General features: G+C 35.3%; 1 protein-coding gene across 4 annotated transcripts in view; it reads right to left on the reverse strand.

Annotated features, from left to right (window-relative positions):
* LOC149789489 (catenin beta-like) overlaps nt 1-22,259 on the reverse strand; it is a 71,473-nt gene that overhangs the window by 32,153 nt on the left and 17,061 nt on the right. For 2 of the 4 annotated variants that reach the window (XM_089971507.1, XM_089971505.1), the window contains exons 2-6: nt 7,298-7,369; nt 4,169-4,299; nt 1,567-1,702; nt 982-1,169; nt 243-547 (exon numbers count right to left, since the gene is read on the reverse strand). In XM_089971507.1, coding sequence (XP_089827633.1) covers nt 243-547; nt 982-1,169; nt 1,567-1,702; nt 4,169-4,299; nt 7,298-7,340 — 803 coding nt within the window. In that variant the 5' untranslated portion in view covers nt 7,341-7,369. Of the gene's footprint in view, nt 1-242; nt 548-981; nt 1,170-1,566; nt 1,703-4,168; nt 4,300-7,297; nt 7,370-20,878; nt 21,530-22,259 lie in introns of those variants that run through there. The other 2 variants (XM_089971508.1, XM_089971506.1) reach the window with 2 other exon arrangements.

The following is a 22,259-nucleotide window of genomic DNA, read 5'->3' on the forward strand; positions in this document are numbered from 1 at the left end:
CTACTAACATTGCGACTAGCAATACAGGACCATTATGGGTATGAGTGACCACTGCTGCTATTTTGACTTGCACTTAATGGGATAACATTTATTTTATCCACGATTTAAGCCAATTGAGAATTAGGGAATTTATGATCTTTTTGCATTCGATGTGAATCCATGAATCATTATCTCGAGTCGTGAAATTCACATCAAAAATACTGAGGGTTGGCAGGTCTGTAAAATGAATGAAAAAAACTGACCTCAAAAGTTTAACAAGAGCTGGGATTCCTCCCGATTTGAATATTGCCAGCAATCCCTGCCTGTGATGAGACAAGTTGTGCAGAGTGCCTGCAGCACATCGTGTGGTTTCGGCATCATTAGTATTACTCATTGCACGTACAAGTGCTGCTACCATCTGGGGAGAATTCATTATTGCGTGACGACTAGCCTCTTTCTTGGAGAGCTGGTGAACCATCATGGCTGCCTGACTGACTACAACTTGATCCTCATCATTTAGAAGCTTGGTTAATTCTGGGATGGCTCGTGTGGCAAGATCAGCATCATCCTACAAGAAAGCAAGTTACAAACATCCTTTTAAGGTAAGTATTTGCCGAGTTTCATTTTCCATGTCATGAATTTTTCTATTTTTTCTCAGACAGATATATTTTTAATGTGTTTTTTTACCCGTTCCATTTTAAAAATATATTAAGAACGTAAATCACAATATTTGACATTCTACATATAGTATGGATTTCAATATATCCTATCTGAATCAATAATCCTCTGTGTTGTTTACTTCATCAAACAAGTTGGCCAAGAAGATAAATAAAATGTGTTTCTCCTACTAGTGCAAACACACATATTAATAAAAGTCCTCAATCTCTTGAAAACACTGGTGGATCATAATAACCATGCTCAGTATGACAAGAACAACTTGTCCAGGTTTTGGTGTTGTTGAGAAATATGTCGCTTTGATCAAAGGTAACTCAGTCTGCATACCTGGTAGTTTATGAGATTCACAACGGCAAATTTCAGCATCTGTGATGGTTCAGCCAGTCTTTGAACTGCAGTTGGTTGGTCAGGGTGGATCTGGGTTGATGGGATCTGCATCCCCTCATCCAGGGTCTCAGGGAACATGGCTGCACGCACTCGTTGTGACCGAGTCTGGTTCAACTGCTGGTTTATATCTAATGAATGAGATATACAAGGTTTACAGTTACAGTCCAAACTTCCTAACATAAACTTCAATTTTAAACATCAAGCTGGATATTTTTCCCCCAATCTTTTTAAGAATAAAAATAAGAATGTTTGTACAGTTTCAATAAAGGCTGATTAAAGGTACAGATTACCAACTTAACATAAAAGGCCACCAGACATCTTATGCATATCCATGACATAAATGTATCAGTGAGAGATTTTAAATACTCCTTGAAAATCAATATATATAAGAATAAATGAATTTACATTATTCTGAAACACCATATAAGAGTAAATTGTACAGCAATTGGGTAAACTACAAAAGGTGGCAGCTAAACAGTTTGTGCAAATGGGGGTATTAGAATAAAGGAAAATGTTGGTTCATACCATCAACCTGTTCCTGTGTGAATCCCTGACCCATTCCCTGGTCACCCCAGGCATCAAACATCATCCGTGAGGTGTCCATGTTATCCCCAGCATTGTCAATATCCTCTGCACCATGCTTGCTACTAATTGAGGGAGCCTGAAAGAAATAATTAAAAATTTAAAAAAAACGAATTAGTGTCAGCCCTGGAAATAAGTTCAAATTAACTGAAAGAATGTCTTCAATCCTTAAAGAGTTCAAAGCCTTGAAATACATATGCCTTTCCGTTCAACTAAATGGTGTGCAGAATTTCTGAACTTAAATCTAACTGGAGAAGGCATAATCATCATTACAGAATATACATAATTACAAGTCGACTGGACTATAAGTGGGCATCCCTCTTTTATGGACTGCAAATTTCTCTTAGATCCTCCTAAAAATCAGGGTGTATTTTGCAAGTCAGATGCATCTGAAGGGGTGACTTGTCAGTTGCACTTTAGAAAAATAAACAAGACAAAGTAGATGGATAGATAAATAAAGAAAAAATCCAGTGTAAGATACAATTATACCGAGTGGAATATGTCACAAATAAATTAACTTTTTGTCCACCTTCATGTCATAAAATATCCTTAACATTCAATAATGCTTGACATTTCAATCTGTTTATAGGATAAATCCATGAATTATATCATAGGTCAGGTTCTTGTTGTTCTTGTGGGGTTTAATGCCATTTTTCAGCACATGATATGCTATGCATGGCAGCCAGTATTAATGGTGGAGGAAGAACCTGGGAAAACCCCAGGAAGAACCACCAACCCACAAGAAGCTACTGGAAAGCTTTCTCACATACCCACATTAGCCGAATCCTAGACTCAAACCCAAGCAGACAGAGATGAGATGGCAGTGATCTGTAACGGAGAGTGCTTTAGACCACTTGGCCACTCGGGGTGCCCATAGGTCAGGTGCCTAGAACAATCTGAATCCGCTCCAACAATCTGCTTTTTATATTGGCAGAATGGCTACTATTATGGCAAGTTTGAATAGATTTGGGAAATGGTTTTCATGCTATATCAGATTTTCTGCAAGGCCTAAATGAAAGTTAACTACAAAATGACAATTATTTCTGTATCACTGCTTTCTGCACTATATTTGGTAAGCAGCAAACCTCCTGAGTTTTGTCTCGAGCAGAAGATGATCTTTCTGTCTTAACTGAATTTGCTAAAGAAATCAATTATCTTTTGTTTCAACAAGACAAAATGATGTTGCACTTCAGACATTACTAAAATGGCTGATCAATGGATCAATTTACTAAACTACACCAGAAAACAATTCTATCAGAATACAGTGGTCCCCCTCTTATACACCCACCCCTTCTGCACCAGGAAAGTGGCCTTATAAGATGGGTGGCCTTTCCATAGGGGGACTAAATTTTCCTACTGCTGCTGAATAATCTCCTTATCAGTTATAACATTGTTTATTCAAGTCTTTTCAACATAAAACTGTTTTATTTGAGTCTTTTCTACATAAAATTGTTTGGCAAGTCCTCCCTCTCCAACCCACCTAATGTCGTTGAGTAGAATAACCAACTTTCTTCTAAAATTATACATCTCCGTTTACGTGATAACATGTCAGTGTTTGGTAATGATTTATTTTAATGTGCTAATGGTAGTATTATGCAGACGAAACCTTTGTAGAATGGACAAAATGCCTTCTTCGTAAAGCAATAAATGTATTGTCACATGATTTTTCAGTCTTTGTCTGGTACCCTGTTTTGTTCAAGATTAATTTCTCTGAGTGTGGTAATCCACACTATCTAGTTTTAGCCTATTCTGACCATGTTATGATCTTGACAATTACGTCCAGTTGTAATCATCAAAGAGAAGAACTAGACATATGTGTGAAGCTCAAAATTCTATCATAACATTGTTGAGCTCATTTCCTGTAAATGTTGGCTTTTATCGATAATGATATAATATTAATCTTAGTGTTACATGTACTTCAGTCAACACTTCTTTCAGTAACGGAAACCTGACATTGGGAGACATGTATCGACGGCTGAGATAATCTGATTACCTACCTTACATCACGATATCAATTATTGGTTCTGGACACATTTAAAACAAAAAGTGGCTGCTTGTAAGGGAAACATTTTACATTTTTGTACTAATATGCTGGCCGCTGGTTGCGTTAGAGTGTTGACCATTTTGAACACAAACTCGTCAGTGCAAATGGATTCTGGCCATAAGAAGCGGGTGGTCACTCATCGGGGAGCCTTCAAGAGGGGGACTACTGTACCTCCAAAATTTCTCAATACTCCATCATAAAGGTGCTTGTATTCAAAGTTTATAGCTATAGAATTGAGTTTGTGGAGAAAAGACAAGAAAGATGATCTGATGAACCTAATTTAATAAAAACAAACAATAAAATAAAAAGTCGCTCAATATGTACAATAAATTGCAGGAACATGGATGATCTTTCCCCCAATTAAATTTTAAAAGTTATGTCACTTTCAATCATTTTAGTGATAAACCATCTTTATGCATAAGATAATATGAAGCAGATTGGAGTGATGCTCCACAATTTTTTATCTGATACAAGTTTTGATGAAATGGAAACTTTCTGTACCTGTGTTGTAGCCCCAGAATGGATGCCAGAATCACCCATGTACTGGTTCTGTTGCCACATCATGGTCTGCTGTTGTTTGTCCATTGGCATGTTAGAAATGTCCATATAGCTGGAACCTTCCCCAGAGGCCACTGAAAAACATAGATCCACAGTGATAGAGCCCTAAATAGGTACTATAAATAAATGATGAGCTAGTTGTTAGGACTTGCCAATCTCAAAACTTACTCTAAATCCCCCATTGCTCACACACACACACATCATCCACTGAAATTTATTCAATTTAAATTTTCACATTTGTGTACCCCCAACATCTGACACCATCCAGCCCCTCCACATATCAGAGGGGGGGAAGCTAAGGACATCAACCCTCTTGCAAATGGTTATCCCAAAAGCAACAGTTTCTACCCAGGAGTTTAAAATCTGTCATAATAGACAAATGGATGGATGGGCAAAGGAAATCACATCCCTGTACAAAGTGAAGGAATAACAAGAGTGACTCAAATTGAATGACAACTGCTGAACAAAATTTCCAGCCATTCAAGATTTGACCATTTTTTTAAAAACTTGAATGCAGTGCTGAAACCATTTCAGTTATTTTTCAGAAATAAGAGTTTCAAATCAGCCGCTGTGATGGACATATTGTTTGTCAGATTGGCACCATTTTCATTTAGGACAAAGTGGCAGACATCATCAGAAGACTTTTGGTGCAAAGCCCCATATCATAATGATCATCCATTCAGAGGGAGTACATGTACTTACAAGACTTAAGAAAACAGTTGCCATGGCTGCCATGTTGAGGACCAACTTTGTATCAGTATGTCTGTTGGTGAAAACCCAATTGTTGATATAGACATCCATTTGAGAGGAGTAGAGATATCAATATTTTCAAAATAGCCACCACAGAGGTCATATTTAGAGTTAGTGATTTTCATTAGAACCAACTAGAAACCATAATAACTCTTGTGAAGAACCTCATGCCAGAATGACTTTACATTACACAATTGTATCAAAAAGCAAGATTTTCAAGATGGCCATATACTGGATGCCAGATCAGCAACATTTTAATTTAGGACAAACAAAACATTACAAGTCTTTTAGTGACAATCCCATGATCATATGACCATTACTTCAGGAAAGGTAGTGACAAGAGATTTAAATTGGCCATTATCATGGCTATATTGAATATCAGATCAGCGCCATTTTCATTTAGAACAAAGTAGACATCATTAAAGATGCCAATGGGTAACCAGGTACTTGCTCATTGATACAAACCAGAGTAATAACCCTATGATCCATAGGGTACCCAATTACCATAAACAAGTTTTCTGCCAGTGCTTGTAAAAGCAGCATTCATTTTGTTTTCAAGCCGACGATATGTTTTGACTGAACAAATACATGTTTTTTTCAGTGCCAAGCAGAGGTCTGCCTCTTCCAATAAATAACTGACCTTAATGCCATAGCTTGTTTACCCATGTGACAACTCTGATTTGGATGAGTGTGGTAACAAGTAACAGAAGGTGAATACTTGATCTTGCCGCACACCTCGAATAAATTTCACAAATTGTGTGATCAAATTGTTACAGAGAAAGCTCAAGCTCTGTCTCTAAAACAGCATCCACATATGACAATGAGGCCAAGGAAAGGGAGTCAGATGACAATTTACTGGACGATGGAGGGATTTCTGAACTTTTATCAGAAAATGAGGATGAATTATTGGACTTTATACCAGAAGACATCAGGTAGTGATATTTATAAAATACTGATTTGACACAAATTTGACTTAATTCAGGTATGTATACATTTAACAATGGGTACCCAGTAGAAGTTTTCTTAAATTTTAAGAGCTTCTATTGCAAGTCTTTTTGTAAAAAATCATGTTGATATGACCTTCCATTCAGGATGACAATATTTCCAAGATGGCCAAATTAGATGTCAGATTGCAGCCATTTTTATTTATGACCAACTGGAAGTCTTTTGGTAAAACCCCACATCAAAATGGCTTTCTATTCAGGAGTTACAATAACAATATTTTCAAGATGGTAGCCATGCTGGCGATATTGATTGTCAGTTTGGCATCATTTCTATCTTGGACCAACTAGACTTCATAAGGAGTATTTCAGTTAAAACAATAAACTGATATATGGGGAGGCTAAGTCACAAGATTTTCAAGATGGCCACTGTGGTGGCTATTGTACATGTCTGAGCAGCATCATGTTTATTGTTGTTATTGTTGTTATAGGGTTTAACGCCATTTTTCAGCATAAGATTTTTATTAAGGACCCACTAGACCTAGGGAAGACAGTGCATGTATAAAGTTTCATGTCAATCCTCCAAGTAGTTACGGAGTAGCAGCAATAACCAGATTAAAGCCAGACTACAAGTTTTGATGACTGCCACTGCTGGGAGAATCAATTATTTGTACTCATCAAGAAGCACTGTGAATGTACAGAAAATGTATTGCCTGAATAAACTATAAATTTATAAGAAAAAAATTAAAATTACATATAAAGACACACTCTTGGTACGTATAGTGAAGTTCTGAGTAGTGCGGATCCACATAATAAACCATTTACTCCTTTTTACTTTAACAACAATTCTTATTCAATGATATAAGCAAAGGTAAAGAAGAAGAAAAAGTGTTGCATTGGTTTTAATAAATTTATAAAATGGGATTATTTGTAATTTGTTTTAAGCCATATGAATAAAAAAAATGCTACAGTCAGGAATGAGAAACAGGGATGGTTGACTGACTGGAAACATATCTTTGTTGGTGGGGAAGGCTTAATGTTTAAAATTTGTTATTGCAAATTGTAACTGCAGATTAAATTTGAAAATGTAGTTTTGCACACAAAAAATATTGCCTTACTATCTCTTTTCCTGGTACTAGCACCTACTTCAGGGTAAATATTCCCTCCTCCAATCAGTAATTGGTAGTGTAAAATGTAAAAACATGATCAACGCCTGGTATCTTAAGTCAACTTCTCTCAATAGTATGAAGACAATATCTTGATGATAAGAATACAATTTCTATAAAATCTTATGGTAGCAAATAGCCTGCCATATTTTTCCTTCAACAAGACATTACAGGTGTAACAAAAATCAGATGGAAATAAATTTGGTGCTACTTACTTGCTCTGGTAGGACCACTACTATTCATCTGGTAGGCACTCATAGCTGTTGGTTTTGTCAGACTTGCTGGCTCTGAAATTACAAGATGAAATTCTTACAAGATACCAGAGAAAATTATCTTCATCATGTTTAAAGTTCTTTACTATCATACTTGCCAAAGAAATGAAAAGTCTTGACATCCTTCCTTGTGCATTTGAGTGGTTGTTAACAGCTACCTAATAAAAATACTGCATCCAATATTTATATACCGTGTAATACTCAGGGACATCTATAAATTGGGGGGTGGGGTGGGGGTGGGAATGCCCCTGAAACGATGAATTTTTTTTCGTTTACTGACCTACAATCAATCCATCAAAGGTGCGATGAATTAAGTTTTTGCCCAAGATTATGGAAACTTTCTTGTTGCCATTTTAACAATTTGGAGAAAAAAATGTGTGTGTGTGTGTGTGTGTATATATATATATATATATTGTATTGCAATATACTGCTATAAAAATGACTACTGCAACATGTCTCGATATGACTGGTACCAAACAGACCAATTTTGAAAACCCAGATAAGCCCATCAACATCCTTTTCCAAGTCTGCAAGTTTTTATTGTAATAAATAACATGTTCTATCAACTAGTCATGGAAAAAATTAGACGGATTATGTATATAGCCCACTGTAAGAGAAATGAGATTTAAGACCAACTTTTACCGATGGAAAAGGCTGATGCGTGTTTGGTGAGTTGATTAATATTAAGTAATATAGTAATTTTTATGTACTGAATTTCATGAAGATGTAGTTTATCATGACTGCTTTGTCGACTTGGAAAACATGCATTTAAATAGTTAAGAAGTGTGATCTAAGGCTAATGCAGCAAAGGCAATCATTTTCACCTAAAAAGTTGGTAAAATACAGTCTTTACCTTTAGCAGCTTCAGATTTAAACCCCATGGAGCACCAAGACTTTTTGCTTTTCTCCGAACCTTTAGGTTTATTTTGAATTTTATGTGGAGACAGCAATCATCTCTCCTCCCACAAGACACTCAAAACGACACATGATGTCCAATAAATGCAACTGTTGCCTTTCCATCCCTCCCCAATGAATCTGAATATTCCGTTTCTATTTACGTGTTGGTTAAAGGTTAAAAGTTTAAAAAGGCTTTTTTGTCCTTTTCATTTGCCATGTTTTAATTCATCAGATGCCACTTTTAGAAAATACTTAACAGCAACACCTATCTTGTGAGACCACCTGTTCTACAAACAAAAAGTAGTCTCTCAATACAGGTGGTCTCTCATAACAGGTTTGTACAAGAATAATATTTTTCAAGCTCAAAATGCAGTTGGTTTAAGAAATGAAAATATCCACAACTGCTGTACATGCAATTTTCTTGTTATTCATTGCTCTCGTCAAAAACAATTTTGTATAGGAATAAAGATATATATCTATCACGAAACATTTAAAATTATTTTTGAAGATTTGTACATGTAATTTAACATATGAAGTGTATAATTGGTAAGGTAATAATTATTTATACTGTCCACAAATTTCAAATGTAGCAAAGTTAACTATCATAACACTCATCCTATGTAAGAATTAGCGTCTTTTATCAGGCTTTAAGTAAATATGGAAGATTTATGTACCAATGAATGAATGAAGACAGAAATAACCAGTCTAGCAGCAAAATAAATTCATTTAAAGACAAAACTAAAACACCTAATTCACATATATAAAGAGATTAACTTGATAAACAACAGGCCTGCACAACGGTGACCATGATGACTTGGTGTAAGTTTAATTTTAAAAGAAAAGCCAAATTACTTATTATTCACGTACAAGCATCATAGACTGACACTAAATGACAAATGGCATATTCAACCACTACACTGAAGCACTTTCAAAAGACATTTTATGACTATCTGGGTTTTGCAGTTTTTTTTTTTTTTAAATATACTAAATCCAAACTTCTGAATTGACTATGTATGTCTGTAAAAGCTCCTTTTAATGGAGCAATAATTAATCATAATGGGAATTTAGGCACTACAAACTAGAATGGTGCTAGTAACATGTACCCTGGTTTATCCTCTGTAGCACATAATGGCTACCTGCTAGACACGCATATTGTTTTGTTTTCAAAAAGCATAAACACTTGGTTGTGACTTTAAAGATCCATGGTATTTATGTAATGCAGCCAATGGGTCGGTGATTTGGATCTGAAAGCTACACCACCAGTGTGGCAGGAAGTGAAATGTGTTACACTGAAATCTAATTTATGATTATTTGGAAATTGTTATTCAAATTTCATTTCATTAATTATATATGAACTGTCCGCTTGTAACATGCCCCAAAGAGTTAATAATGTTCCAAGATGACCTGCACCCCCCCCCCCCACCATGTAATGTTACTTTGCAACCAGGGGCCCCAAGTGGCCGAGTGGTCTAAAGCGCTCTCCGTTACGGATCACTGCCATCTCACCTCTGTCTGTGTGGGTTCGAGTCTCGGATTCAGCCAATGTGGATATGTGAGAAAGCTTGCCAGTAGCTTCTCGAGGGTCGGTGGTTCTTTCCGGGGATTTCCCGGTTTCTTCCTCCACCATTAATACTGGCCGCCATGTATAGCCTATCGCGTGCTGAAAAATGGCGTTAAACCCTACAACAACTACAACAACAACTTTGCAACCATACTATTAGACCATAAAGTGCTCTTAACATATTTATTTATCTGATAATACTGTGGCTGCCACTAGCAATATCAGGTAAAGCATAAAAGGGGCAGAAACAACTTGATGGTCTATTATACTTTGTCTGTAGTCCAACAAAGCTGGTTTCCCATCAAAACCAGACCTATCTGTTTGGGAATAACCTCAGTTGTATTCCCAGGACTAAGAAATGGCACAAGGTAAACCTGTCAATCCCAACTGATGCTGTGTTGCTGGACATCAAATCCAATAAAGCACAAAAATCTAAGGCAGTGACTGAGTAAGCACACAGATCATAAGTGTTCATTAACAACAATTCACAATGAATTTCCTGCCATGGTTTTATTGTCTTCTTTTCCCCCAATATTGTTTTAGGGATCATTTAAAAAGTTGTATATATTATTAACTTGGGTTTTAATAAATAAATGCTGATTATCCAGTTCAATCTTCTTACTGATTATTGTACATGTATTGCATGTTAAAAATTACCATGAAGATAAAAAATAATATTTTTTTTCTGACAATTATGGCTTTTTTAATTACTATACAGTAGTAATATTATGAATTCTAGATAAAGCAAGTTTTTCTTTCCTCCTGCAGAACATTGATTGAAATGATCCGATATTCTTGTGACAAGATTTTCAAATTAGCCACTATGACAGTGATGATGTATTATTGTGCATATAAACTGTATTTGACAGCCAAAAGTTTAGACACACTGAATGATGGCCATTTTACTGTTGCCATTGGAAAAATAATACTTACAGTCATTTGCAAACGGAAAACAACCCAGCTTGCATCAAACCTAAATGCAGTAATCCTTACCAAAACAAACTGTCTGGAGTTCCCAAGTTAGAAATCAAGTACAAATACCTACATAACACATATTCCCAGGTATTAAACAATGTAATGTCACATTCAGTACAGGCCACTTTATAAGTGCCACCCAAGAGCTGTCAGCAATCAAGTAAACAATGTAAATCTGCCAGAAGCTAAAAGGGGCAATCTGATGAAAATTAAACCAAAATCACAGCACAATGTCCACAGATACACACTATTTCACTGGTCGTCAGTCACCTCTTGGTTCAATTTTATTTTTATTTGAGGATGGCATTAAAATGTCAAATTTTCTAATAGTCTTGTTTAGGTGTTGAGGTAATCAACCAATGAACTTGTCACACATGGAAGTCACTTGTATAATCCACCTTACATTTGCCATATATATATATATATATATATATATATATATATATATATATATATATATATATATATATATATATATACCAGCTCATCTAAATGGATACAATGCATATGAATCTAGATTTCTCCTTGTGGGTATTTTATTCTCTATTAAAAACTACATAAAAGTGTCAAACTTGATGACAGCCTCACTCAGTTCTAATCACTGACAGGTAGCTTGCAAGACATGCACAGACCTTGTACCACCCCATATCTTGTAAATATGATATTTTTATTGCTTTTCAAACTGTCATAACAACAAAGTTTTTAATAGGCAAAGACTAGCAAGTTTTATTTTTTCCAGTCAGCATAAAAATGTCAAATATGGTGATCAACTATATGAAATTTCAAATTTGAAGTAAACATGAATTTTCATGTCAGTCTTATTCAAATGATCAACTGTAATCTTTACCAGAGGCTGACATTAGGCATTTTTCTTTGCTAAAGAGTCATAAAAATGCCAATATGCATGACAGCCATGTTGAACTATCACCTAACAGGTATTCATTAATTTGGCATTGACTTTTTTACATGGCTAATTACTTGCACCAAAAACAAGAGCCCCTCATAGGGACTGCTGCTGTACTGGGCAAACAGAACTTACAGCAATTAAAATGAAGCCCATTTTTTACTTTTAACTGTGCAGTGTTGAAAGCATTCAAGAGTATCTGTAACATTATTTTCAATCTGGCTTCCATGGGGGCAAACTTTGATGCTGGATAAGCACCATTGTCATTTAGGACCAACCAGATATTATGAGAAGTCTTTTAGTTAAAACCTCATGCCGATATGACCATCCCATTCAGAAAAAGTAGCAATAACGAGATTTTCAAGATGGTCACCTTGGTGGCCATACTGGACTTTAATTAAGACCAACTAGACATCATTAGAAGTCTTTTAGTGAAAACTCCCATGCTGACATAATCATCCATTCAGTTGGAGTAGCCATAAAAGATTTTCAAGATAGCCATCACTGCTGGCCATATCTGACGTCCTAACCACATAATTTTCATCTAAATAATGGAATGAATGTGTGTGCAAAGTTTCAAGGTAATTCTCCATGTAGTTTAGGAGTATCTATAATAAACCTGTCATAACTGACAAATGACTAATGTCATATAAACAATGGATGATGAACAGACAGTGGACCATCCCATAAGCTCTCTAGTACATGACTAACAAAGCTAAAGCTACTTTAAATGCATACTCAATGCTGAACACAGGAGGTGGTATATTTTTTCTAATGGCACATTTAAAAGAGCATATTCCTACAAAGACTTCACTTTCCCCCTTCTCTCCCAAATTACATAAAATACACTGACAGCAAACTTTCCTTGTATTACTTTAATGCTCATATACAGGTGAATTTCATAGAATGAGTTGCCTTTCATAATTTTCAAATCCCACTAAGAGTCAGATTTCTTCCTTTCTAAAAAATTATAAGCATCTGGATAATTGCTTAATGTGTTATTATTACCTTGCCAAAAGCAATATGAATTTTAAAGTCTTGCACACATACATTTATTTTCCACAAATAGGCAATCTCTTTAAAGGTGTATATACATTCAGCCTGACAACCATGTGGGAGTTAAGTTGTGCCGATGATGCATTCTTTATTACTTTTCCAGTGGTGATAGTGGTGAGCTGGTGTAAAGAGTTTGACACAACAGCTTGACATTTCTCAACTGTCCCTACCACAAGTTCTCTATGTTGATAACTATTTTCTGTGCAAAATCCAATTTTTATTTTTTCAGTCTCAGTGACCTCACCCATTTTCCTTCTGACAAAATACTGATAGACTTCTTCCTTACTTTTAAGTGCAAGTCATCAGTTTGGTCAAAGTCTGATAAACAGAAATAATGGTATCACATGAATATCATAGTTCTTCTTTCAATACATGTAAGTAACCTGGACCTTTGACCTAAAAAAATCGAAAGGACCTTACCCTAATTGCAATATCAAGGAGATTCTTACAGATGTACAATTTGTTCAAGTACTGGGGGTGGCAAACCCAATGTTTCACAGAAATTTCTTATGGATGGAATTGTAGTGGAATGGAATAACACAGGATGTGTATGAACTCGGGACAAAACCCAAAGAATAACATCAGGTTTAAATTAAATACAAAAAAGGAATGATAAACACATTTCCCAATGTCCCTCACTATGTAAATGCCTTTTCAACATATGTGGTAGTTTTCAAATATCACAGTTCCTTTAAGTAGCTGGCCTATATTTTGTATATTTCACATATAAAAAATCACTTATTGTAATAAAAAAAACAAAAACAATTTCACAGAAGTACACATGCAAAAAAAAATTTGACAAGTAAAATGCGCCTTTGTTTCACACGTGCATCAAAAGGATTCAAATTTTGACATTCTTTTAAACATTTTAAACAATTCCACAATTCTAAAAATATGTAAAGGTTTAACCTGTCAGAACTCTTGACACCTCTTTAAATCCACCTATAAATGAAACTTAATTCTGAAATCTTCTCTTACAAGGTAATGAAAACACAGAAAAATATGTCATTTCATTGTAAGCGTGGCAATATCTTGTTTGCCTCCAACAGCAAATCTGACAGGGTAATTGCACTAATGAACTGATGAAAAATATTCCATTTTGTAAAGCCCCTTATGTTCACATTGATTCAAACCACACAGAGTGACACATTGACAAACTGTCTGTAGGGAAAATAAAAACCCAAGATAACCCAGAGAAAGAATTCCAATTACCTGATTCAGGTATAAGAGGCTCTGAGAGGGGTATCTAGTATTGTTAGATTTTGAATACTTTGCAAAATTAATAAAAGTTTTTTTTTATGAAAAACTAAAATCACATGATAATATTTGTATGGAGTCACAATGCAGTAAGATACATATACATTTTGTGGTAGAGGTGTAATCAATCTACAACATTTTCCCTCCTTGAACCCCTGTCTGACACCTGCCAAACCTGACCCAGCTTACTCTCAAAGGAGAGTTGAGAGATAGTCTAGGCATGCCCAGACTACAAGAAGGCAATAGAGGTTCTCAATGGGGGAGTGCTTCTAAACAATCCTATTAAACAGTGCATACCAAACAAAATCAAACCTAGGCTACACACAGTAAAACCTCTCCTTGCAATCAGCCCCCAAAAACAAGTCCACTGATCAACCATAGCCACATTTTGGTCCTGTTTATTTGTAAAACAGCAAACTGTCTTCCATCCAAATCAATGGTTATCAATGAGGTTGTTGTTGGGGATACAGAGTACTGGATGTGATGTCCCTGTACCTTATGAGGATGATGCATAATAAAGACAATTTTTGATATTCAAATATTTTAGATGTCCCAAGAAATAAAACCTTAACATTTGGAGAAAAAAAAAACCTTTTATAGTATTCGCATAACCTCCCATTGCGAACTATTGGTGTTTCAAAGCAAACAGAAGTTTCCAATGTAAACAAGCTGACTGCTCACTATTTTTTTTAAATCCAATATTTGCAATGTCGAGTTTTAATATTTCTAAAACAAATTAACACATGTTCAAAGATATGTAAATCCCCAATTTAAAGAATTATTAGATTTTCAAAGACGTGAACTACATCACATCTGTTGCTTGAAAACAGTCTCATGCAAACAAATGTGGTGACTACATTTCTAAGAAACTCCCGTTTCTATCTAAATGCCAACAAGTTCACAGTGTTTGGGACGCCCCGATGACAATCAGGTTAGAAATAATAAATCAAGGAATGAAAGGACATAGTTTTTATATCCTTCATACCTTTTGTTTTTAAAATTGGTAGTGGGTATGAACAAACGGAGAGAATAATGAAGATATACATCTGCCATTCTATAGAACTAGTTACAATAAGAATTTAGACAGCAATCAAATTTTAATTCATTCAGATCATTAACACTATTCTAGTATGGTAAAGACTGAAAATAATACACACACCCTGATGATGACTACAGCTAATGTTTGCCTGTCTTTTAAAATGCTATGCAACTGCATGCTCATGTTTCTAGCTATACTGTGTCTTGTACAACTACTGTACTTGTGTATTGTGCTGTGTTTGTATATATTACAAATCATGCTTGATTTAGGGACTCCTTTGTCTTTGTTTTATGTAGTATTGGCAAAAACACTCAGAGCTTCAGGGAGATGATGCAAGACTACTACTTATATTTATCAATATGCATATCAACGTAGCTAGAAATATATTCATGCCAATATTTCAAATTATGAAGACAATATTTGTAGTTCCCTATTGAAGATCTTTGAAAATTTTCTTTTGTTGGAATCTTTTTGATAGAAATATGACAGAAACATAAATTATGACAATTTTATAATAAAGAAAACCTAAAGCTACATTTATTTAATATGAAAGGAACTAACAATTAAAATCATAGGTTATGACTGTAGCACCTTTCTGGTTAACATTTCAAAATGTTGCAGTCATATTTTCAACTTTGAATCAATTATTAGCAGATCGTAGAGAACCAACCAGAATGATTTAAGAAAGAAGGAAAATGTAACCAAAAAACATATCGAGGTCAACTGGTTTTTCACAAGATTGAAATATTTAAATGCTCCAAACAAAAAAAAAGACATCTGAAATTGCCAATATTAAGAGTACAAGTTTTTCTGTGCATTAGCTGTGACATGTCATAGTCAAGTCCAGAATTCAATCCATTCCCAAAACCCTTTAATGAACTTTCGACAATTGCCACCATGTGCACTGCACACAGAACATTTTTCACATTTTTCCCCATTTTCTTTTAATAAAAAAGCATTCTCTGAAGTGCAAATAATTCTCTCCAGCAAGTATAAAACAAGTGTCTCTTGCAGGGCTCTACTGGCTGAAAAGAATTTCCAGGAATTCAAGATAAGACCATTTCTTCATTGCAACTACAGTGTTGAAACCATCCTTGACATTCTTCAGCAACAAGATTTTATGATTAGATGTGTACTGGATATCAGACCCGCACCCATTTCTATTTAGTTCCAACCAGACATCACAAACTCTTTCTGTGAATGCACAATGTTGATTATGATGTCCAGTGTGGCAGGCATATCAGAAGTTGGATTGGCAACATTTTCAGTTATGACCAACTTAAAATCATATGTCTTTCTGAGAAAACCCCATGCTGATAACTCCACTTCACCTGTCTGTGCATATCAAAATCTGGGCTTTAATAAAGTGGTTATGTTAGAAAGCTGCCAGTAGCATACAGGTCTGTTGCCCTTTTCAGGGTCTTTCCAGGTCCTTACCCCACTCTATACACTGGCTGCCATGTATAGCCTATCACATGCTCAAGAAATGCTTTAAATCGCAAAAAACAGACCTCTGTAATGGATGGTCATATCCACGCGAGGTTTTCACACAAAACAGCTGTGGTGGCCATACTGTACATCAGATCAGAACCATTTTCAATCAAGGTCAATTAGACACAAGATGTTTTTTTAGTGAACATTACCATCTATTCAGGAGTAGCGATAGCAAGCTTTTCAAGACAGCCACACACTGGTCATACTGGATGTCCGAGTGGCACATTCTCATTTAAGATGGGTTTTTTTTAGTGAACATTACCATCTCTTCAGAAGCTGTGATAACAAGCTTTTCAAGACAGCCACACACTGGTCATACTGGATGTCCAAATGGCATGTTCTCATTTAAGATGTTTTTAGTGAACATTACCATCTATTCAGGAGTAGCGATAACAAGCTTTTCAAGACTGCCACATTGGTGATACTGGATGTCTGAGTGGCACATTCTCATTTAGAAACAACTAAACCATGGGATGAATGTGTGTGTCTATGTAGTTTTATGGCAATACTCTTGAGTAGTTTATGTGGACAAGCAGCAACAAACTTGTGTTTATCAACATTCTTATAATCACTGTGCAGAGTGTTGATGTAATAAAACCTGAATGTATAGTTTCATTTAAATGCAGAAATGACTTCTCTTCCATGATAGCATAGTTGTATAACCACTTTATCACTGACCCACAAGCAAATATCAACTAGTTTGGTTAGTTACTTGTGTGCCCTTTATTACAAACAGTGACAATTTTAGAATTTATCTGTAGAACAAGGGTCTTAAAATTATGCAAGTTTAAACACAAAAAAGTGTTTCTAATCGACCAACCATCCATTTCTCATCGCTGACCTCTCCCATGGTAAAAAAAATCACTGAATATATATGTTTAAAATAAAACAACAACCCAACCCAACCCCACCTACCCTAATTTCAAAACCAGTGCAATAGGAAACAGGCATATAGTAAAGGGGGGAACTTGCAGACGTATAGGTATAGAATTTATTGCCAAATCAAGAATGAAAATAAATGCTGATAACAAATGTCTGTTTTTCAAATATTTACACTTGAACCTTCTTTATCTTTCAACAATGCTTCACAAGTAAGGATCCCATTAAATTTTTTTTAAAACAAAACATGAAATGAATTAAAATGAATAAAATCTGCTAAGTGACACTGCAATTAAAGCATGATTAACCATTTGTAACCTGTCTGGAACCCCAAGCAGCGCACTTGTCTCTCTTAATAGGCCTGTCAGCTCCGATGATTTATTTTGTAGGGGTCATCTCAAAACAGACTAACTATTTCACAAAATGTGCAATGCTTTAAAGGACAATTTAAATAGAACAAGGTAAACCAGCATAAAAGTAGACAAAATAGTGTACATTTCAAATTATATGTAATCGCGATATTTAATTTACATGTTATAAATGAATGCTGTCAGTGTAATGAAAATGTTTTAAAATCTGACAAATTCATATAATCCTAATGTTTTTATTAAATATGGGTAATATATAATCCCTGCACAAGTTGTCATGGGAGCCTAAGTGACCAGTTTTGTATGCTAGTGCAATCTTGTACTAAATTCTGTTCCTACTAGCTATGTTGTAATTATACATGTTTGTACAAATGTAAGGTAACTACCAGCTAAAAACTAGGAACATACCAAATAAAACAGGTAAGAGAATATAATAAAATGCAATTAATAAAAAAAAGTTTTTTCTCTCCAAATATTCTTGCCATTCTCTGGCAAAGGTGACAACAAAAATTTCCACCATGGGCCATAACACTGCTTTCTGGAACTTGAATCCCTTCATGGGACTGATGTTCTACTGGGTAAAAATTATTTCCATTACTTTAAGATCGGTCATTTCTTACTCTTAACAGCAGTGTTGAAATCCTTTCTGATATTCTTCAGCAAAAAAAAAAGATTTTAACATCAGCTGATGTGCAGGGCATATTGGATGTAAGATTGGCAGAAGTCTTGGTCAAAACCCCACGTCATAATGATTATTCATTCAGGGGACTTGTGACAACATATTCACGAAGGCCATCATTGAAGCCATTTTTAATGATTGACTGGATCGTTTTAATTCAGGACCAACTTGGTATCCAACATGGTATAATTAAAGCATATCAATAAAAAACTCAATGCTGAATAGTTGCAATAACAAAATTTTCATGAGAGCTCCTGTGGTAGCCTTATTGTTTTTTGGTTTTTTTTATAGTTTTTTTAAAACCACATGTCAAAACAACCTGCTGATCAGAGGAACATCTGGAATTCAGATCAACACCATTTTGATTTAGGACCAACCTGACATAATGAAAAGTCTTTTAGTTAAACCCCCTATTGATCTGACCACTGATGAAGAAATATTAACCATAAGATTTCCAGGACAACAGATAGCGCTGTTTTCAATTAGAACTAACGAAAGATCATAAGAAAACTCCACATTAATATGACCATCCATTCAGGAGGAACAGCGGTAACAAGATATTCAAAATGGCTGCCATGGCAGCAATCCTGGACATCATATCCGGCACCATTTTAATTTAGGTAAACAACACATCATGAAAATAAGATTTTCAAGATGGCCACGGTGGTATCCATTTTGGATATATAAGTAGCACCATTTTTATTAAGGCCCAACTAGACCATAGAATGAGCATGTGTAAAACGTTACATGGCAATCTTCCAGGTAGTTTAGAAGGTGTAGCAATAATTAACTAAACAGGTGATAGAAGACGATGGACAAGAGAAAATCCCATCAACTCTTCTGGTCTCTGACTGACTTGGTTTATTAAATGGTCTAGGGTGTGAATTACCAAATTTGTACAAGGATAAATGGGAACAGAATCTCTGCTGACTATACATGTTAAGGCAAAAATGAATCAGATACGGTAATCAACACAGATTACCTTCATTACAAAGCTGTAGTGGTCCATAACTGATTACCAGTCAACCAAATCAGTGTATAGTATGAGATGTATTATGTACTGTTGTTGTTATATGGTTTAACACCTTTTTCAGCACAAGATAGGCCATACATGGTGGCCAGAATATATGGTGGAGAAGAAATGGGGAAAACCCCAGAAAGAAACACCGACCAACAAGAAGCTACTGGTAAGCTTTCACATATCCACATTGGCCGAACCCAAGACTCAAACCCACACAAAGGTGAGATGGCAATGAGCTATAACAGTGAGCAACTTAGACCACTCAGCCAATCGTGGCCTTGCATTATGTACTGAAGTGCAGTAATGTGAGAATGATGCAAAATGTAAGGATTAAGTGTGTTCAGGAAGTTGAGAAAGGGAACAACAAAATTTCAGCCAAATGCATAAGGTAATGTTAGTACATGTATCTGTAAACACGTTTAAAGAGAGCTGCATAAATTTAGTTGGTAAAACAGACTAATCCCAATCCATGGGTTGCATATATATATATATATATATATATATATATATATATATAACAATTTAACCAACTGGGCCTGAGCCACAAAAGGTATAAACCTTGTCATCAATAAGATGCATTTATTGATATGACCTAACACTATTCAACGGAAATTAATTTTGAGATGCCCCCCCTAGTTGTCAGGTACCTGTCAGCTGTCACTGCCACAGGCAGATATAATATAACCCCTATGGTCTGTTGACCTTCAGATGCCACTAGCTGATACACTGGGCACATTATCATGACCAGGAGATCAACGTTTAAAATTGTAATTTTAAAACTTTAATTTCGTATGAAACTTTTCGAAACAGTAATCCGAAGTTTACACTATAATTACAATTCTGCAGGATTCGAGATATCTACATAAAACATAAATGACTAATTAACTTGTAATTGCTTAATAATATTATAATGAAATTATATTCTTTGTTTGATCAACATATACCCTTTTCAAAGAGGCCATTAAATGCAAAATGTGATAAAGTTTCAGAGCTTTAACAATTTTTAATCTGGCTTCTTTGCTAGGCAAGTGTGTTAGAAACCCATCGTGTCAATCCGACTTGTTACAGTGTATATAAAACTGTATCTGATTAAAATGACTGGTTCAACTGGATGAACATCTTTAAATAATGACATGCCCTTCTCAATCACCGCCAGTATATACTATTATTTTTGTAGACCCAACAATGAATATTGTGCTGATCTTTTCACTTAACACTAGATTTATACAATTCTAAATTATGCTCCAAGAATAACATCTAAATAGAAGATTGGGTGGCAAATACGGAGGTTATATAGTCTTCTTCTGAATGATGCCCACAGAACAGTTCTAGCATACAAAATAAACATCGACAAGTACAGAGATTATACATGACAGTTAACGAAATGAACTTACCTGATGTTTTTGGGGATTTTATTTTGGTACGTAATCGCTTAGTTGTATATTTCCGTCACATGGCTACAAGAATCGGGGGCATAATGTATCAACAACCGATATTCCAAAAGAACTCTAGTACCGACACAAATCTGAATCCAATGCAGACGTTATTTAGTACTATTACTGTTGTGTATTAGTCACTCGTATATTTAATGTAGCATCAAGTTGGCAGGTATGACAACCTACAAACTACAATTGAAGTCCTGTGCCAAGTGCTGCCCAAGATGACTAGCAACACATATAACAGGTAAGCTCAGGTGAATCTCAAAGGAATGTAAAGAACGACCTGTCTGATTGTTGTAAAGCTGAGTGGAGATTTACATTAACATCACAAGAATAAAAGCTTTCCTCATGCACGGGATGTTATTAACATAACATACATCTTCCTTTCCTTCCCAGGTGTTAGTTAATACATGCACATATGACTAACAGACTTGTCGTACAGATCCTGTTTATACTTTGGGTCTAAGCGTAGGTCAAGTTAACAGTGTTCAATCTAGCCTGACGAGACAGAATGAAATACATATCGCCTGGCAGATACACATTATGACAGAACTGCAGTACACCTTCCAAGAAATGGAACCATCCACAAAGAAACTCACTATTCAGTCAGAAAGGAAGCTTGTACAAGAATACAGCTCATCACAGTGGCTTCATTTTATGCTGATCCCAACTAAGTACAACAAATTTATGAGCTATCAATTAGTCAAACTATTTTTATTTTTTTTAATAGTCTCTTCAACGACAGCAAGGCTTATAAAATTCGTTTAAATATTGTGAACCATGAATTTTAAAATACATGATTCAATCTGACAAGTAGCCAATTACTTGAAAAAAGGTGGGTGGAGGCTCTGATCAATAGGACAAGAAATACAACCTATTTATCACCAATATATTGTTTTTTTTTGGGGGGGGGGGGGTAAGATCACAACTTTAACTGGAAATCCCAGGCAGTCCTAGCTCCCACCTGAAAATTAAATGGTCAGTTCCTGAGAAAGACCCCAGAAGCAGTATGGTCAATTTTATTGGCTGACAGAAGTGTTTTTATTGATTACAGGTAGCTTGGGCACCAATCAAGATTACCTGGTCAATGATCACAAATAAAAAATGTACTAGATGATTTTCAGCAAAAAATACTTTCTGCATTCATTTCCAAAGTAGAGTACATGGAGGAACAAAAATGGACTTAAAGAAAATAAATTCCAAAAGAATAACATTACTCAAGTACAAGGAATTCAAATCCTGGTATAGACCACCCATTGCAGGGGAAAATGATAATGATACACCTTCAAATTTTATAGAATAAACAAAAAAGGAGCAAGAATATGCGACCCATATT

The sequence above is a fragment of the Sinohyriopsis cumingii genome, chromosome 10 (assembly GCF_028554795.1).
Source record: "Sinohyriopsis cumingii isolate HCF-2022 chromosome 10, ASM2855479v2, whole genome shotgun sequence".
In the NCBI taxonomy this organism is placed as follows: Eukaryota; Metazoa; Mollusca; class Bivalvia; order Unionida; family Unionidae; genus Sinohyriopsis; species Sinohyriopsis cumingii.